Source organism: Bactrocera dorsalis, chromosome 4 (assembly GCF_023373825.1).
Source record: "Bactrocera dorsalis isolate Fly_Bdor chromosome 4, ASM2337382v1, whole genome shotgun sequence".
NCBI classification, from domain to species: domain Eukaryota; kingdom Metazoa; phylum Arthropoda; class Insecta; order Diptera; family Tephritidae; genus Bactrocera; species Bactrocera dorsalis.
In genome coordinates, this window is record NC_064306.1 from 1292388 (window position 1) to 1312318 (window position 19931).

The following is a 19931-nucleotide window of genomic DNA, read 5'->3' on the forward strand; positions in this document are numbered from 1 at the left end:
AAGCGAGGTCCTTTTCCACCTGGTCCCTCCGACGGAGTGGAGATCTTCCTCTTCCTCTGCTTCCCCCGGCGGATACTTCTTCGAATACTTTCAGAGCTGGAGTGTTTCCGTCCATACGTACGACATGACCTGCTACTGTCTTCTCACACAGAGGCCTTGAAGTCCTCTTTATCCGAGTACTTTAGTTCGCTTTCTCCACAGCTATACCACATCACCCACCAGGCGCTCACCTGTGCTGGTTCTCCAAATATTTTTCTTGCGGCGCGTAGCCACTCTCACGCAAATACAGTGCTATGATGTCTCTCGTGTTGATGGAAATCTGCGAAATTAGTTTTCGTTGTTCGCAATATTTTTCTACTTTCTACTTTCATTTTTTATTTTTGTTTATTTTTTCGTTTTTTTTTTTTTTTGATTTTGTTATCCGCTTTGAATTCCAACTCCGCGCTGATAACGGAATTTCGTCAGGAACGATCTTCCTTTGCCTTAAGCTCTGCCATGCACACACAACGAACAAGTTGTGGGGATATTCCAGTTAGCCATGTAAGAATCTGCGTCGCTTCTATTTGCCTCAGCCCCCTCCCGCGCAAGCCCGCTATCTAACGCGCTTCACTACGCTTAGCGAAAATTACTGCAGTTGCACAACTTTATAAGCCACTTCAGTTTAGTTACTTTGCACTGTTTGCATGTGTATGTGTGTGTGTGCCACATATTTGCATGCAGCGCACATAAACGTTTACCCACACACGCGCATATGCATTTATATGGCAACTGTAATTAAATTCTAACATTTCGCCTCAGCACACCAACACCAGCGGACAGCGCCTCACACGCTCTCACAGCTCAGCTTTCACAGCCACTTACTTGCATCTACTTGCATCATTTTCTATTTTTTTCCGCTTTTCCTTTGCAATTTCTTTACTATTGCCACATTTTCGCTTACATTTTCGGTTAACTAAATTTTATTCGCTTTTAATGGCGTTGCGCAAAAATTCAGTAAAATTTTTTGGTCACACTAACACATGCAAATATATCGCCCGAACCCTTTGTTCTTGTTGTTTTTGGCACTGGCGGCACTTTCTATTAAACACATAGTACCGTTTACCACTCTACTAATGCAACTTACAGTCATTTACATGCACGCACACACACACACACACTCTCACTCTAACCTAAAACTATTGCAGTTCGCCTGCTACGTTGCTGTTGTTGTTGCAGTTGGTTTTTAGTACTTTTTCGATGAGTGCGTGCATTTTAAGTGGAGGCCACGCTGAGTGTTTAATCGCATTTTTCAATTTTTCGCTTTGAACCAGCATTTGCCGGCTGCGACGTCGACTCTGCGTCGCGGCAGTAAGCGGAGTCGTCGATGCTGTTGGCGTTAGTAAAATGTCACTTTTATTAGATACTTTTTCACACGCTCACCTGGCTGAGAACGTCCTAAGTGTTGTTGCCTTTTTACTCCTCCTAATTTGAATAAGCATAAAAGTGGTATTTAATTTGGTGGCAACAACAAAAATTTAACTAGTTTATAGCTGATTGAGGAGAAGAGGGGGAACGCCAAAGAATTTAACAAGTGAAAGCCATGCTGAAGCCACAGTTAGAGATTAGCATGAGAGAGAATGATGAAGAGCGAAGGCGAGGTCGAACGAGAGTAGCGGAACATAAAGATAAAAGTGCTAAGAGCTTTAAGTGAGCACGGCAAGCGTAGAGGAGTTTTATAGCCGTGCAAAGGTTTTTAATTTGACTACGGAGACTAATCAGTCTGGCACTAAAATACAGCCCTACAAATATTATGCGACTGAGAAAAACATATTCAATTTTATTATTATGCAGATGCGATGAAGAAACCGAAACCCTGGTTTTGTTGTTGTTATAACGGTCTCCGTTGGGATGGTAAGAATTAACCAGGTTGTTGTCGACGTCATCTAACGGTAGGCCCAACAAATGCGCTGTTTCCAAAGAGCACCCTTAGATGAGTGGGGTTGGTAGGGGATGCAAAGAGGTAGCCAGTGTCGTGCGGAGACTCATTGCACGCAGGACATATATTGGATATGTCGGGGTCTATTCTGGATAAGTAAGAGTTTAACCTGCTACAGTATCCAGACCAAGCTGCGCAAGGTTCACTCTCGTTTCTCGCGGCAACTCGAGCTCTTCATCTGCGATGGGTGATGGTTTGACTCCAAGTGCGCCATTCACTGGAAGGGAGTCGGTGAAGGTGTTGATGGCTCCATTGTAAATACCGGTCAGTGCTTGTGGGAAGTTTGTTGCGTTCGGGGTCTGTTCAGTGTACTGCCTAATGTCGTCGACGTACTTGAGAAATAACCTCTTGATGTTTCTAGGATGCGGTTCCGCTCCAAGCAGGTGACTGCAGGGGTGATTTCTGCGAAAACCTCTCAGCAGGAACTGCCTGGAGAGGAGTTTATTATGCTCCTTAACTGGGAGACATCAGGAGACATCATCTTGTAGTCCGGAGTGCAGTGTTCTGACAAGTCTGAAGCTTCTTCATCTGCGTTCCACTGCAACCAGGCGATCATATTGTTGCGGCGTAGTTGAGGACCGACCCAACCCAAAACTTTATATACAGAGCTAGTCACTCTCCTTATCTCTCCTTCTCACAATTTGCGTTTTCTTAAGTTCTAGCGGACTCTTTTACTCTTCGAATGTAACCGGAGAAGTTACGCCGCTCATTCTCTCTACTCTTCTTCTACTAACCAGAAACGTTACTAAGCCCATCAAGCAAGTTTAATATCTCGTGAATAGACTGAGAAGAGTGATTACAGGGCTCTCAGGTCTACCGCAGAAGCACTCAAGGAAGCATAAACTAAGTACCTGCTCTGAAACTTTTTCCAGTTTGCAGATTTAAACCAAAGACAAATACGTAACACTATTCCAGAGCAGGTATACCGATGAGACCTCTAAGAGAGCTCTCTGATTGGTTAAAGGATTGATACACTGCAACCTTCTAATAGTTTCTGCGCGTTTCATAAGCTATTGAGAGAATTCTACTATTGTACATATCTTCTGTATGTTCCGTATTAGCTGCATAATAAGAGTATAAAAACTTAAAGAGTTAAACTCTTAATTTTATACGCACTCGAATTTCTCTAGCTGCCACTTGAAGCCAACCCCAACCCACACAACCCTACCGCTAAACCGAAATTCATCACGTCGCATGAGCATAATTCACATCACGCATTGATTGTCACTGACATTTTTGTTTTATGTCAACTGGCACACTTTCGTTGCGCGCCGTCTCCTTACGGATTTTGCTTGCATTAGCGCCTGATTATATGCTTCTAAAAGCATTTCAAAGCTCCTCAAACGCTGCTTTAATTTCACACCAACTTTATTACCACTCTGCCACATTTCACTGCTTGAGTCAGCAAGGAGCTGTGGCAACTTCAAAGCACTCGGTGCTTGGCGCGCCTTAAAATATGCAATATTTTATGTTTCCAGCTTTATTGCGAACACGAATATATTTTATTTTGCTTTTCTCGACAACTAATAAGTGCCGCGGCGGTGGCAGAAGCAGATGTGTGTTTTTGAAAGAGCTGAGTGTGTCTCTGTGTGCTAATATATATGTGTGAGTGTGTGTGTTAGAAGCCACAGCAAGCGGAAGGTGTTGACAGCGAAAACACTTTTGGGCAAATCTCCGATGTAGTCGCACAGATGGCCAAGGCCACGCTCACTCGCTCATGCCAACCGAGTGCTGCTTGTCTAATTGTTGTAGCGCCACACACATACACATACATATACAAATGCCAGTATATGTGTACGATCTTTCAGCTGGGTGTTTCACCTTAGCCGCTGCTACTGTAGTTCCTTCTTTTTTGTTGTTGGCCGCCAGCACTTGCAGCAAGAGGCTCACACTGAAGTGCCTTTTAATTTACGCCCGAACCTTGTAACAATAATATCATTTGCCAAGTGCAGAAAATACAAAATAAACAAACATGTAGCAATACAACAGCAACAACAACAACCACCGAACATCCACTAAATCTTCATAATAGCCCAGCGTGTCGACGTTTAAATGGCGCAGAAGCGCAGCAAAGCACACACACACGCGAACATTAGTGAGTTATATGTTTAGTTGTGTGTGTTTGTGTTTCTACACGCGCATAACTGTAATTACACTTGCTATTAAATGTATGTGAGTGTGTGCGCGCGCGTTTTGTGCCGCCATTGCACTTGAACTTACCTGCACGCCAAGAACAACAACAAAACCGGCAATAACATTTACCCTGCCGAGTTATGGTTAAACGTGCACACAAAGGGCAGGATGTGGGCGTACTCCGACTCACTCGCGTATGCTGTGTGTGTGTGTGTTCGGCATGTGAGCGATGTGTTAGGAAATTACTCTTTCGCGTTTGTTAGAATTTAATTAACATTTGCTGCGATGATTTTGAGGTTGCCCGCGAGGCAAAAGCAGCGACCCAGTCACCAAGAAAAAGACTCACTACAAAATACTTTCGAAATTCAATTCAAAGAAAGCTTACACGTATAGCTTTCAAATAATGAAAAAAAGATTGATAAGAATTATTCGTATCAAATGCTTTGAGAAAGCTTATTCTTCAGATTTATTGCGTTCGTTTGCTGAGAAAACATTTGTGGTTGACAACATTTTTTTTGTGAAAGCTTTACACTTTTTCAATTTTTTTTTTCTTTTTTATCAAAATTATTTTCCTTTAACCTCGTATACAAAATTTCCAATACATATAACGCATTTCAACCATAACTTCTGGAAATATTTAATAGAACTATGTAAAATAGCCTTAATTTATAAAGCTTTCATCTTCCCATCACTTAAATTAATTAAAGCTGTCTATGAAGTTGTTACCAAAAACATTAAAAAAGCTTCAATAGTATAAAGCTTTCATATATATCATCATTTAAATTAATCAAAGCTTTCTATGAAGCTTTCACATAAATATTACTGAAAGCAAATTACTAAAAAAGCGAATTTAAATTAAATTAATTAGAGCTTTCTATAAAGCTTTCACCAAAATTATGACTGACAAAAGTACTAAAAAAGCTTCAATTATATAAAGCTTTAATTTTTTAACCATTTCAATTAATTAAAGCTTTCTATGAAGCTCTCACCAAAGAAAATACTGAAAAAAATTACTAAAAAAGCTTCAATTGTATAAAGCTTTCATTTGTATCATCATTTAAATTAATTAAAGCTTTATATGAAGCTTTCACCAAAAATACTACAGAAAACAAATTACTAACATCAATTGTATAAAGCTTTCATTTATATCATCACTTAAATTAATTAAAGCTTTCACAAAAAATATTATTGAAAAAATACTAAAAAGCTTCAATTGCATAAAGAAATGAATTCTTAACCACTTTAATTAATTAAAGTTTTTTATCAAGCTTTAGTGAAAAAAATTACTAAAACAACTTCAATTGTAAAAAGCTTTAATTTCTTTATTTATTTAAATTAATTGAAACTTCCTATGAAGCTTTCATTAAAAAAATACTGATGACTCAATGATAATCAACTTGTCTTAAGAAAATTGTGAAAGCTTTTTTGTGGAACTTTCATTTCTAAGCTATCACATTAGTTCTATAAAACAATATATTATATATACAAGTATGTGTTATATATAGTTTATATTTTTATATATGATTTGTTACATCAACTACTAAAAATTTGTAAGTGAAAGCTCTCATATGAAAGCTTAGTGGCTTCAATGCAAGACCCGATGTTAGTTAGGATATCTTGGTATGCCGTTATTAAAATATATTTATTCTGAGCGAAAGCTTTCTGCAGTTAAAGCTCATGGTTTGTGCATTCGAAATGTAACTCCCGTTATTTGCGAGTAACTCTTATGCAACATGAAAAATATATTTTTTAAAGAATACGATTGTTTGTTTGGTTCGACTGTGAACTTCTTAGATTGCCTACAGACCGTTTTTGCTGTAAATTAAATGTGCTTCGAACTTTTTTCGCCTATTCCCACATATGTATGTATTTGTCTGTGTGTGTGTTTGTGCGCTCAGTGGTGCCCATGTAGAAAGCTAATGGTGTTGTAACGGAAGTAATGACGCACATTTAATAACACCAACAACAAACAATAAAGTGGCACGTACAACAGCAACAATGCGAACAACAACAACAACAACAACAATGCATGTTGTAAAGAATCACAATCAACCAGGCAGCAACTTCGCACCAACGCCTCTTTCAAACGCCACGCAGTTCGCTCTTCTGGAAGTTACAACAAAAACGCCAACTCATCGTCACCGCACCGCACAGCGATGCGCACCCCCTTCCGGCGGTGCCACATTGCCACACTGTTGCATGAATTTTATGAACATGTTTTGCCGCTTATGTCAGCCGCGAGATTAATGATGTCGTTCGTGCCGACCGGTCGCCGTGTCAGGTGTGCGCGACGTCAGCGGTGGCAGCGACATAGGTGCGGGCGCGCGTTTAGCTGGAGACGGCTTCAGCGCTCGACGTGCAGACGTACTTATGCGACACATTCGCGAGCACCGACGCCGAAGCTTCATGCTCACGTACATTCCTCAAACACATACAAATGGCGCTTTTTACAAAAGTAATCCGCAGCGAACATAGCACACCGGCTACAAACGGCGACTGCACAAAGCGAAATGAATGAAAAAGCGCCAAATCAGAAAAAGGTTCCTGCTTCCTGCTTCCTTCTTCGACTGCTGCCGACAACCATTTTTCTTTGCTACTTTGCTACATTTTAACACCGGGCGAAATTATTTAATTTAATTACATTATACAAGCACTTACGCTCGCATGTAAACGCGCACACACACGTGCACTTGCATGCACAAGGTTAGCGGCGACAGAACTAAGCTGTGGGCCAAAGGCTGCCAGCAGTTGCAACGCATTTATTCCACCTCGCTTTGCTTTCAGCCACACGCACACACACATACATACTTACACATGTCTAACGGCAGTCGTTTGCTGCAGTTTAATTGTTGGCGAAAACCGAAGACTCTTCCTCCACAATCAAATCTTCCATATTACCTTCTGCCGCGTTGCCGTTGGTGCCGTAAGTGCTGGTGTCAGCTCAGGCTGAAGTGTTGTAATTTATGCTGTAAATACCGGTATTTATGGACATTTATGCATATGCAAAGTTGCAAAGGACCATAAGGGCTATAGGGGCCATGACTATGACAGAGAGATAGCTCATAATGTCACTCATACATGGCGAACTTTAAGTGTCTGCCAGTCTGCAATCGCAGCGCATGCATGTGTGTGGGTGGCAAGGATTTGTTCTCGAGTGGACGTACTTTTTATAATGAAAAATTAGCAAGTTGCTTTAATTATGACTCATTTATTGGCAGACATTGCCAGCCGTAAATCCGTATTTCCACCTTTAAACCCAAACTTAGTGACATCTGGGTAAGCGCACTGGCAAGATTCTTACATTTTGTCATTAAAGTGTGGCCATTTATTCTATTGGAATCAGGAAAGCCCCAATCCTCAACATTTCATTCTTCTTTAGCACAGTTGTAGAGTAGGCCTGGGCCGTGAACACAAAACTTCGGTAGTTTTCTGCATCCTTTGCGAGTTCACCCCAGTTGTACATTCCAAGTGCAAACAGGTCGCTACGCACTTGGTCCTTCTATTGGCTGCGTGGGCGCCCTTGCTGCCGTTTTCCATCCATGAGTCCCGAATTAAGTTCTATGCGAACGACTCGGCCTAGCCGGCGTTTAACTATATCCATCCCGCCGTGGAGCTCATACAGCTCCTGGTTCCTTCTTCTACGACATTTATCGCTCAGGCGGACGGCTGCAAAGATCCTGCTAAGAAAAATTCTTTTGAATGATCCAAGTACTTTTTCAGCTCGAGTCGTGTAGTTCCCAAGACTCGAGGAGTCTTTGTACGTGGCCTCCAGGTACTTTGTCTACCCCAGTACACCACACGACCAACCTCTTTCGCTTCTTTTTCTTCTAGCCACTATTTTAGTACATATCGGTCTAAGTTTGGAAAAATATACCCGATACCTTCTTTACTGGCGTAGAAACTGCTAATGCGGTTATAGCCGGGTTAACAACAGTGCGCCAGTCGTTTCTTCTTTACGCAAGGTGGCGCTAATTAGAGATTCCAAGCGAAGCCAGGTGCTTCTCCACCTGGTCCGTCCAACGGAGCGGAGGTCTTCCTCTTCCTCTGCTTTCCGCGGCGGGTACTGTATCGAATACTTTCAGAGCTAGAGGATTTTAGTCCAATCTTTATATTCAATCCTCGTTTGCTCGGCTCAGCAAGTTCTGTTATAACAGAACAAATAAGAATTCATACAAAAAATGGTTGAGAATTTCAAACTGCACAAAGAAAGGCGAAACGAAATATATGTATTCTTAAAGTCACGCAGACTGACTGCAACATATTTTTACTTATGAAGTAATAGGAATCCAAGGAGTGTGCAAGAATGAACTTCGTTAAACTTGTGGAATTTGAGGAAGGGAAAAGATTTGGCTACCAGTACTTCGAAAATTGTTGTGCAATGAAAAGAAAAATTCTCATAGTTGAGCTTCACGCAAGTAGTCCTCTCTTCTCTTAAATATTTTCTGTTTGATTTTGTATCTTCCAAGAATTTACCGCACTTGCTCGGTTCATTATCCAGGCAATGCAACAGTTCAACGGTCCATTATGGCATGCGGTTAGGGCGGACGTACTGTGTTGGTTTGAGCAATAAAACAGGCAATTTTACAAAATTCTAGAAGCGCGCTGGCAGTTTCTACTACATTTTTTACATTTTGCCAAGCGGTCAGCACACTTCCGGTTACGCCACTTCAGTCATGGAGGGAAAACGGAGCTTCGCTCGCCGATTTTTTGCTTCACTTTTAATTGCTACGTCTACCCCGGTTTTTTTTATTTTTTCACTAATATTAATTTTCACAATGTCTTCCTTCAGAGGGAATTCGCGCATTCCATGCGCTGACTGACACACCATACTCTTCGCAATCCGCAGCCGACCATTGCCCTACACTAATTTGATTGAACAAATCCACAAGCAGCGCAGCGCTCGCGCAATATCCGCCACCACGCCGCGGCGCCTACACTCGCCCTCACTGCGCATTGCTGGACTTCACTCACTGGCCGCTTCACACTTTCTTACAATACAATCACTCACTACTTTCCGCGTGCTCTTCTTCCGCCGGATTTATCATTTCCTTCATTAACTTCCCGGCAGCTGTACTCAACGCAGCAGCCGCACGCCTGTCCCCCCCGTCGCGCCCACCGCCACTGTACCGCCGTGTCTGTTGTCCTTCATTTGCAGTTCAGTTAGCCTAATCTGCTGTCAGTCGCACCCCCGCCCCGTCATTCGATGTAAGCTGCAAATAACGGAAGTTGTGCAAAAAAATGATAAATGTTGCAATCTTTGCTTTTTTGCCGCTTTCGCAGCGCGCAGCGCCGAGTTTTTTATGCGCGTACTTTTTATGTTTGTTGCTGTTGTTGCTTTCGTAGATTATTTATTGTTGCTGCGTTCGGTATTAACTCACTTGAGTTTATCGCATTATTATATTGCTTATAATTTTTGTTTGTCTTTAAAAGCATTGCTGTTGCTGTTGCTTTTGTTGTGCTTTCCTACGCTCCCTCACCCTCCGCTACCTTTTGCGCTATCTTTCAACTTTTATCTGCTCCTTCTGCGCATCTTTTCTTTATTTATGTTTAATCTTACTTATAATCTGCCATCTAAGATGCCCACGCTTGTTGTGGTTATTGTCGTTATTGCCATTTAATTTAGCCGCTTATGTTTCCTCGTCGATGCGGAAAAAGTCGCTAATGATTGTTCGGCAATTAACGGTATAACTTTTCGCATTCGCCCCTTCCCTGTCGTTGTTGTTATTTGTTCGTGTGTTTTTATAATCGCCGCAATTGTTGTCGTTGTTGTTTCGTTGGTCGGACGTGCTTGGCATTCTTAAAGGAATTTTTCCGAGAAAAATTAGCAAAAATCAAAGATTATACTTGCCGCGTTCAAGTATGGTAAAGTTTACAAGTTTTGGTTGTAGAGAATGAAATTAAAAGAAATATTTCATAAAATCTGCGGAAAAGAGCGAGAAATTAAAAATTAAACACACTTACAGGGGCTTAAACAAGTTTTATTTACTTTTCCGCTTTTTAAATTTACTTTAAGTCAGTTTGTGTCTAAGCACATAGCGGTGTGAAGCAAGTGAATGCAACAGTTCAACACAATGCTCGGAGCTGGAAAGATAAACATGCCAACAGCTACTGGGCCTATTATGCTCAGCGCTCACAGCAATTCTCTCAGCAAGTACATCTTACCTTTTTTTATTTGTTTGTTTCCGAAGATGGGATCTTCCAATAGATACTGATACTTAGTAGTATGCAGTACGCACGATTCCTGCTGCTCGCTAAAGTTACACCTCATTCGGGACCACGCCTAATAAGTAATGTCTTACTATATTGGACTTGCGAAACAGTACGCCTATGTACTAAACCCTTAACTCCATCATCTGTAGCTTTGTGGCAAGGCCCTGCGGAACCGCTGCTAAACATAACATCGCACGGCCAGCTTATCCTATTCACACACGTCATTAGCTCGCTATTTGTGGCTCTAGCTTCACTGCTTCTTTGTCATTTGGCTCTTTTCTGCTCTTACAGTATCAGAGCAGTCGTCCTCCTCATGGTATACCATACTTGTCTCGTTTATAAGACACTATATTATCAGGTGTTATTTGGCCTGCCTCTTCCATCTTCAGATCTTGCCGCTCTGTTGTAAATCTCGGAGAGTCGAAAAATGTATGCTCCACATTTTCGCTACTGCTACCACAGAAAGAGCAGGTAACACCATTGTCATGACCGTACTTTATCAGGCACTCTCTAAAACATTCCTGGCCTGTTAGAAAGTGCGTCATGTAAAAATCTAAACTATATCTACATTTCCGACTAATCAGTGCGTCCAACTTCTCTTTCCTGCTGTGTCCCAACGATTTTGCCATTCCTGTAAGCTGGCTTGTCTTTCCTATTTACACTCTCCCATTGTCATCTTCCTGGCTATAATTTTTCTTTTATCATAGATCCGCTTCAGTTCTGGGCAGCAGGAGGCGTAGTATTCCGTCATACAGGATATTCCATAAGAGTGGACCCAATATGGAACCTTGTGACGCTCCGCCAGTTGCACTATACTCTTTTGGTTCTTCATCCGTGTCTTCTTACCTGCAGTCTTCGTTTGAATGTATGTTTAGCTTAACGTTTCTGAGTGTTTTTGTACACCTAGATATTCTCTATCGACTTAAACTAGTTTAATAGTACTCAATAATTAGATCTCTAAGTTCTGGACTTTCCGGCCGGTGCTAAGAAAAAAGCAAAATAAGAAGCATCTAATAAAAGTTCAAATAAGTGAATTTGTCACTCTTTTTGGATACTATTCTTCCGTTCATCTTATGGCATATCTTCTAACTTCTCTGAAACATTTGGTCAGACCATTTTTTGTAAGCTCTCTACATTTTTGTTGTTAGAACTGTACGTCGGACTGTCTAAATGCTCTTATAATTGAGACAACTGCTTAGCTAGCTAGGCTGCTAAGAAGGCTGTCACCATCTCTGAAGCTACTTCTGGATTAGCTCCACAATGTAATTAACCACTTAAGTGCTTTCGAAAAATATGGACTGATTGTCGAGGCATTCATTTGCTTCCTGATATTCCTTTTGGTGTCGCCTCAACTGTTGACTCTCACTGAACAATGAGACCACTATCGTCAAAATTAATGAAACATGGTTTCTAACAGACTTTACAAAACTGTTTCTGCACTTTGCAAACACTACACTAACCATCTAGTTGGAAGCTTACGATCAACAAGTAAGCCTAGGAGAGCTTCCAGGACTTCTTAGTGTCCATTTTCACACAAATTTTCTCAACTCATGCCAAATATAGCGATTCTATAGAAATGCCAAAGCGATGGAATGATGAAGCAATTTGCATGAAATTGTGTCATTGTACAGTTATAAATATGCACACTTTTTGCACTTTACGAAGAAAGCTCGCCATTATTTTAAGAGCAATTTCTAAATATCAAAAATGTATGGGCGCACACATTGCCCCGCACTCGACTCGCTCGACACACATTTGACCAAGTTTTGGTTGTCTGCCAGCGACATAATGCCAACACTCAAGACAATAAAGCAAATATGAAAAATGGCATGCATGCGCTGACACACAGGAAGTTGGGAAAGTGAACAACATGGCAGCTCCAGCAGAATAAATGAGCAAATAAATGAATAAATAAATACACAGAAACATAGAAACAACAACAGCATTAGTAGCAACAGCAAAAACAGCAATAGGAAACACTATTACGAGTAAGTGGTTGTGCTTATGCTTGAGCTTATGCTTGAACGTGTGCCTGTGCCTGTACTTTAGAGCACAATGACTGCAAGGAAGTGACATAAACAAAGAGTCATATCCAGACACACACAAGCACGTACAAACAAAAGTACAATCACGCATTCAAGCATTTCGAGTGCGAGCAGATACTCAGCGTAGTCAAAAAACGGCCAAAACAAGGCACAACATTTCATCAGCATGCCATCAGCGGCGACAAAAAAAAAAACGTCGTGCAAGAAAAGAAAAGTGTGAAAGTGACACAAAAAGTGTGGGGAGAGTAAAGGCGTCTGGCAAGAAAGCTCACATGCAACTTGGCACGAAAGAAAACCTGGAAGATTTGCACTCCTCGCACTGTTCATGCTATTAATTTGTTGTTGCACTTAACTTTTTATTTAAAACTCACCGCTATGCCGCCCTACATACGCAGCTGGCGCTGAACAAAAGCATAAAATGAAAATCAGACAATTTTATTGTAACTGCCGGCACAACGACAGCAGTTAACTGCCTGCTTCCTGCTTACATGACCACAACAACACAGCGAGTTACAGCGGGACACAGCAACAACCAGATAATATAAATAAAAAATTCCATAATAAAACTCGTTCGCCTCAGCAACAAGCTCCCCACATCCGCGCCGACCAAACACAATGTAATAACAAAAATATGTGTCCTTAAAACAACAACAACAATGCGTCACATTTAAGCGACAACAGCCATAATTGCCATTACATGGTTTGTAAGTCGCAAGTCCTCACCTCCGGCTACAAGCCGCTGACTCTTGGCTATCGCGGGTTACACGCTCCGAACTCTTTTCCATGCGCTGCCTACACCCACGCGCTCGTGTGTGGCTCACCACTCGAAAGGTCGCCAAAACGATAAGGGTTTACTTGTTCAGGTGGCGGAACACACGACACGATTGTGAGGTAGTATAGCACAGTGAGGCAATAGTAGCGGAACGAACTGGTAGAACTCCAAACGAGGCTTTATGTCCGGTCCTCGAGAAAGGTTTCTTAAAGAAACTTCCATCCTACCTGAAACCTCAAAACTCTCCTTCTTTAAAGACGACCTACACATTTACTTTGTACCTTATGAGTTATCATCAAAAATAACAGTCGTTTAAGGCTGAGATCTTCATCTTACATATATGAGGTTCTTGCTACCCGTTTAGTTTATGAGTTTATTTAGTTTAAAAATCCGGGTCCATTCCGGTTACGTAGACCCGACTGTCGTGGGAACGGTACTAACTATACTTAATGCTTCCTACTGCTTTCGAAAATCGTATTTCAGAAGTATCAAAATCAGATTTCAAGAATCTCATAACCAATGATTTTACCTTAATAACTTAAATATGTTGAGTCCATTCTGCCGAGTCATAAGTTTTGAGAACATTTAACAATTACAAATCTTTCAAGTCCTTACCAGTTCTTTATCTATCTCCTTCATACCACTTCTGTACAATCATGTCAAACTCGGTACAGTTTTACTTGGTTCGCTGCATAATCACGAATCTAACAGCTTTTTGACAGATGCCATCTGAAGTTTAGTTGACATCTTTTGGCAACAGTCTATCTACTTAATCAAGTGAAACAAGCTGTCCCCTCGAAACTTCGGCATCTTATGGCACATAGGCCTCTATGAATTACGAAAACAGCCAGACTAATTTCTGACACAAAGCCATTTTGTACCACATTCAGCCCACTGTGGCTACATTTTTAACTAGCTCCCCCTTATGGGTGCCCATACACCAGTATGTGCTCATAAGTTGTCCATTTATGAACTCTTAAGGTAAAAATTAAAAATGAAAAACTTGGTCAGGTCGGTCGGTTGGTCGGTTGGGTCGGTCGTTGGGCAGTGGAAGCGCATAACGCTTCCAGTAGCGCGTTGCTAGGTTAGTCGTTGGCTTTGTAAGTTGGTCAACTGTCCAACACAAAATGGCAAGGCATTAAAGTAACAATGAAAACGCTGCTTACCTACGCACTTGCATATATAACGGTAAATATTAAGATATACGGCGTTGCTGTGCATACAGACAGACCGAAAATTGTGAACCATGCTCGCACCAGTCATCGTCTGCAACCTCGTCTCTCCCTACCGAGTTGCAATTTCTATTTCAAGCGTTGCCTGAGCGGCATAGATGTGTGAAAGATTACAAATTCAGCGCTAATTTAGTTACCGTTATTTTTGCAGTTTATTGCCTGCTTTTGTTATCGCCACTCATTTCCGTATGCATTGCGTTTGCGGTGGCGCTTGCAACGGTGCCGGCGTCATTGTCATTTCGTTTGTTTCCGCTTCGCATTTGCACCTCAAATTGCAGGCAATTAAAATGCTGGCACACTTTTGCTGCACAGCGGCAGCGCGACACGGCAGCGCAGTAAGTGGCACGCAGCGAGGCAACATGTTTACCTAAAATGCATGCCTCAGATTGTTGTGCATGTCGTACATATGGTAGATGTAATCTCCGCCCGGTGCAGCCGCCGCTCACAACTTCCACGTCGCCGCCAACGCCTGTGGCATCCGGCGGAGCAGCCAGTTCACTGTGCGCGGCCCCTGCTCCGTGCACGCGCCTACACAGACGTTAAGGTAGCATAGTGGCGGCATAGTAATATGTTTAAAATTTGATTAGCAGTAGCGGCGGCAGCAGCAACAACAACACCAAAATGGCAACAACATCATCAACATGGCAACAACAACTTCAAAAGTGGCTGAGTGGCACGAGCCGCTCAGCTGCGCAGGTCAGTTTCTCTCGCGGCAGCACTTCGTTTCGCTTGGAGACTGGAAGTCGCATGAATTTGCAAAAACAACAAGTCCAGTGTGGAACAGGTGGCGCGCGAGTTTGACAGTCGAATGGCAGCATACTGCCTTTTTGGTAGTGAACGCAGCCATAGTTGTTAGGGGTGGGACACCAGTTTTGGTAGATTTTTGTTGATGCAGTGCTGTGAAAAGTAAAAACAGCCGTAGAGTGCGCGCTAAGCAGGTTTGCAAAATATTCTATGGAGAATTCTAATTTCTTTACTGCTCAGCTGTAAGGCTAGGAATACAATTTAGCGAAAAACTGGTCAGAGACATAAATATGTTGGGTAGTCGAAAAACTCTTTTCGTATTTCTATACTATATAAAAAATGGTTAGGTATGACTGTATTAGATATACGACTGACACGAAAATTATGGACAAAATACGAAAAGACTTTTTCGACTACCCAATAAGTTGCCTGTGCTTCACTTTGCGCTTAGCCTAAGGTACCCAGCAAGATCTGAACTGAATTTTTTTCAAATAATTTTGTTAAACATTGTTCCTCCATGTTTTTTATTGTTTCCATTATCATAATTTTGTTCCTCACATAATTCGCTTAAACCCATTTAACATTTCTCCCTTCTTATGTCAACACTTCACACAGCAGGCCGGAAACTCTCCCTCAAATAATTTGCGGTTTTCACAAGTTATGCGCAGATCACTGCATCTGTAAAACAAAACAGCAAATAAATTACTTTCATTCTGTTTTTGCATCGCTACTGATAAATCTGATTGATATGTTTACTTTATTTTCATTTAATTAATTTTTTCAATTAACATTGTTTTCACTTCGGCTACACTTCACTTACTTGATCACTTGCGTCACATATTCCCTGCTGCAGCGCGCGCGCTGTACGCAGATTCCGTTCGTATTGGTGCCATAATCCACATATTCCACGCTCTTATCTGTGGCGGCATCGTACGTGACCACTTGAGGGCCGGCGGTCAGTGAGGTGTAACTGCAGCTCTTGACTGAGGCTGTGGAGTATATCCGAAGATTTTTAATCTGCCGATAATTTTACTTAACAAAAATACCTAAGCATACATATAATGTGCCATAAGGAACTTTCATCCAAACCAACGAATTGGTGGTAGGATGACAACTTTTTTCGAAAAACAGATAAAGGCCTGAACGCCCTGTTATTGAGTCCAAGGCTAGTATCGCCGCTCTGCTATCTCATCGGATAGTCACTTCACTGAAGAAGGCTTCAATCCGGAGCAGTAAACCTACATACTTATGTAAGGTCAGGAAGGAATCTTGTTGCCATAATATTTTCCGCATTGGCCTGTCTTCTCGGAACCCTTGAATTACTTTGCTAGAGAACCTTTCTCTGCATATTCTGTGAAAAATGGGGCAAAATTATAACCTTCCATGAGCCTATAGAAACCCTTGACATAACCCAATTTTTTCACAACGGCATAAGAAATTTTTATTCTGTTAAGGAGGAACAAAAACGTTAAAATGTTGAGCTGTAAAACTCCGGTTAAACCAGGAACGGATCCAGAGTAGAATTTTGGTGAGGGAACTATATAATTTTGTACTTGCAACTCCAAGTATTTTTCTTCGCGGAGTGTCACTTATGATGGAAATAACGTATAACTTTTAATTTTTGGGGTTCCAACCCTCTCCCGTGAATCCGCCCCTGGGTTCAACCAACAGAAGCAGCGCTGAATTTTTGGGACCTACAAATAGTCGGACTTGAACCCACAATACCAAGACCGAAACTTTTTAAATATAAAAACCCACTACCAGGGTTGAAAATGATCCACTAAACATACTGATACTTATATTTTATCGGACTCCGGACTGGTAGCGAATACTAAAAATCTTCCAGAGTAGTAAACTATAAGAGTCTATCATTGCTCATGCACCGAATCGGGTAGTAAAAATTCCATTCCGAATGCCACATTATTTGCACGTAAATATTAAATACTTCTGGCCAATATTCACCAACATCTACGAGGGTACGAATAGAGCCGGTTAATCAAATTTCATTCCACTTACACGCATGGGGACTGCAGAGCACAACCAGCAAAACCAGCACACAAATAAATTCAGTTGTTTTCATTTCAGTGGAAATAATACAATTTTTTTTTTGATGGCTTTGATTTAGAAGACTCTTCGCGAAGACTTAGGGTTATATATTTGACACAGTAATTTTTCAAAAAATATATTTAATATTTTTTTTTGTTTTTGTATAAAAGTAATTTTTTTATCAGACACTTAAAAACTCAATTTTCAAACAACGGAATATATAGTATATCTTTCCATTCGCCATTCGTTCAAACGGTAAAAACCGAACTGAAACCCGAATTTAATTTTCCACTCACTTTTATAGCGAACTACCCAACGCACAAACAACTCAATTAAGTGATGAAAAAAATTCAATTTGTAATTACGAGTATTATGAAATTCTTACAAGTCGCCACCAGCGCCATGAAGAGCCCTCAACCGTTAACCTTCTGTGACTTGCACCAGATTTATTTGTTTACGCACTTTCCCTGGCAATACGCGAGCAAGTCAAGTGATTTTAATTATTTTTTTCTTCACTTGTTGTTGTTGCGTCAAGCGATTGGATGAAGGCGCCGAGCGTTGTCAATACGCGTGTGTAAGTATGTATGCACAGCAAGCGCCGATAAGCTTGAGAATTTCGGTGCACCAGCAAAGATCGCTTGCAGAGTGCGCTTGGACAATGCCGATTGCACGATACGCTAACCCCTCGCTCGCACAAGCTGGTTTCAGTGTCAAAAGCTGGTAAAATCTGGCAAGCAACTAATTCAAGTAAAGCCTCAAGTGAGCAAAGCAACGAATCTTCTCAGTAGTAAACTGAGAGGCAGTGAAAATAATGCCGAGTCAATTGTCAATCGTGTTAGAGAATATCAAATCAATTATTGAACGTGAAGACGCAGTGTAACTTTCTTTTGTAGCAGTGTTAGTCTTTATAGTATTTTACTGCTTTAAGCGCGGAACGTTATATTAATGAGTGTACGCAACCGCTCGTGCGTGCAAATTGATAACGGTTTCGGAGTATATTTTTTTTTAAGTTCTTGTGCCCATTTCCATTTTACACAGCGTAACCTTGCGCACCAACTTCCTTAAAAGCGATTGATTTTGACCAAGTGGTTTACGTCACAAGAACCGGGTAATTTACTCGTTTAACAGCTGTCAAAGCAGGGTGGGTGGAGTGAGAACTAGGTAACTGTCAGCGGACATCATTTTATTTAAATTTTAAGAAATATGTTAGGTTAGGTTAGGCAAATAGGCTAATTTCTCGCAAGGCCACGAATAAGCCTTTTTGGACAGGTAGAGACGTTTGTCCGTGACGCACAGAACTCCAAGGTATCAAAAAGACTGTCGCCTATCGACAAATCACCTTTTTTAAACTTTTCAGGAATATGGCAACGTAGTTTTATATGATTTACTTCCGCATCGTTGAACTGCGTTTCTGTTTCCACAGAGGATTTTATTATTAGTTTTCATAACGTTTTCATTACTATATTATACTAGCTGACCCCGCAGCCGTTGTCCTGCGTGAAATTATGTGCTTTGAAATGAAAAGAAATTTGAAATGAAAATTCATATTGTGTTGATAATCATTTAATTGAGATTTTTCTACATTTTTTTCAATGTAACGCAGCTTGATAAACAACATTTTTTTGTTTCTGTCCCGGTGCGTTAATGTACAGAGAAGATGGTTTTCCAACTCGTGTGCACGCCACTTATATCTGGCCGTGTGAAAAACATAGCATTTCCAAATTTATGCCACCCACTATGCGACTATCCTGTTGATCGTCATCTCAAATTCAATTTTCACTGGAAACGGAATACATTTGAGCTGAAATGGCAAATCGTTAGAACTCAAAGGAATTCGTACAATCAAGCATTCTGCGCCCTTGTTTTCGATGGGTTCTTCACAATCAGTCGGGTTTCATTACACAGTTTCGGTGCATGAAGATTGCGAAACATAATAATGACAGGTCCAACTTTGAGACGCACAGGATGCGGTGGCATACCAAGCCTCTTCAAAGAATTTAGAAATTTCACTGGATAATTGACGGCGTCGTCGTCATTGTCAAGATGATCGATCGATTTGTATGAACGCAAGTCTCCCGGAATTTGACGCAATAGCTCAAATGAAGTTGAACCGCGTACATTTATCAATAGCAACCGAAGGTAGAAACAATCGTGTTTTTCGGGTGGATTGTGTAAATTCGTCCTAATGCATTAGTTAATAAGACACCTGGATGTCAATCTACTGGTTGGCCTTGCTTTCTGCGTAACTATTTCTTCGACGATGCATTCCATGTATAATATCAAAGTATTTCCGAATGTCCTTGCAAATGGATCACCGACGAAAGTTGTGCTTCCTTTGGTCACGTACTTCCAAACGTATTTTATCGATTTCACCAAACTGCAATACTAAACATTGACATGACTTTTGAATGTGAATTAGACAATAATGGTGAATACAGTACGATCCATGTGTTGTCAACTTCGATATTCACTCTTCTAAGTTGAATGCTGAACGTTCTGTTATCTGGTGGGCGACGCCGATAGAGTTGATATCTACCATTTCTAGTTTGTGCTTCCGAAAGAAAAGCACGTGGGTAGTGTTTCGTGCATTTATTGTCAGACATACAAACCGAAGTGGGATTGTAATGTCCGCAAGGTCCATGAATCATATTGGTTTCCGCTTCTTCTTCTTCTTCTTAATTGGCGTAGACACCGCTTATGCGATTATAGCCGAGTCATGGTTTCCGCTACTTCCTATAATACTGGATCTTTCTCTACATCAGGAATTTCCGCAG

At 41.2% G+C, this 19931-nt stretch overlaps 2 protein-coding genes across 3 annotated transcripts in view; one reads left to right on the forward strand and one right to left on the reverse strand.

Annotated features, from left to right (window-relative positions):
* Window positions 1–19931, forward strand: part of LOC105230419 (TWiK family of potassium channels protein 7) — a 163114-nt gene that overhangs the window by 131001 nt on the left and 12182 nt on the right. The gene's annotated exons all lie outside the window — the stretch shown is intronic.
* LOC105230414 (uncharacterized) lies at window positions 15613–17880 on the reverse strand. 2 transcript variants are annotated; one of them, XM_049454279.1, is made up of 3 exons: window positions 17543–17880; window positions 15932–16100; window positions 15613–15789 (listed from the first exon to the last, which is right to left on the reverse strand). In XM_049454279.1, the coding sequence occupies exons 1-3, from the start codon at window positions 17559–17561 to the stop codon at window positions 15711–15713; spliced, it is 267 nt and encodes an 88-aa protein (XP_049310236.1). In that variant the 5' UTR covers window positions 17562–17880; the 3' UTR covers window positions 15613–15710. The 2 variants fall into 2 exon arrangements, with proteins under 2 accessions (XP_049310236.1, XP_011209473.2); XM_011211171.4 differs by lacking the exon at window positions 17543–17880 and adding an exon at window positions 17128–17435.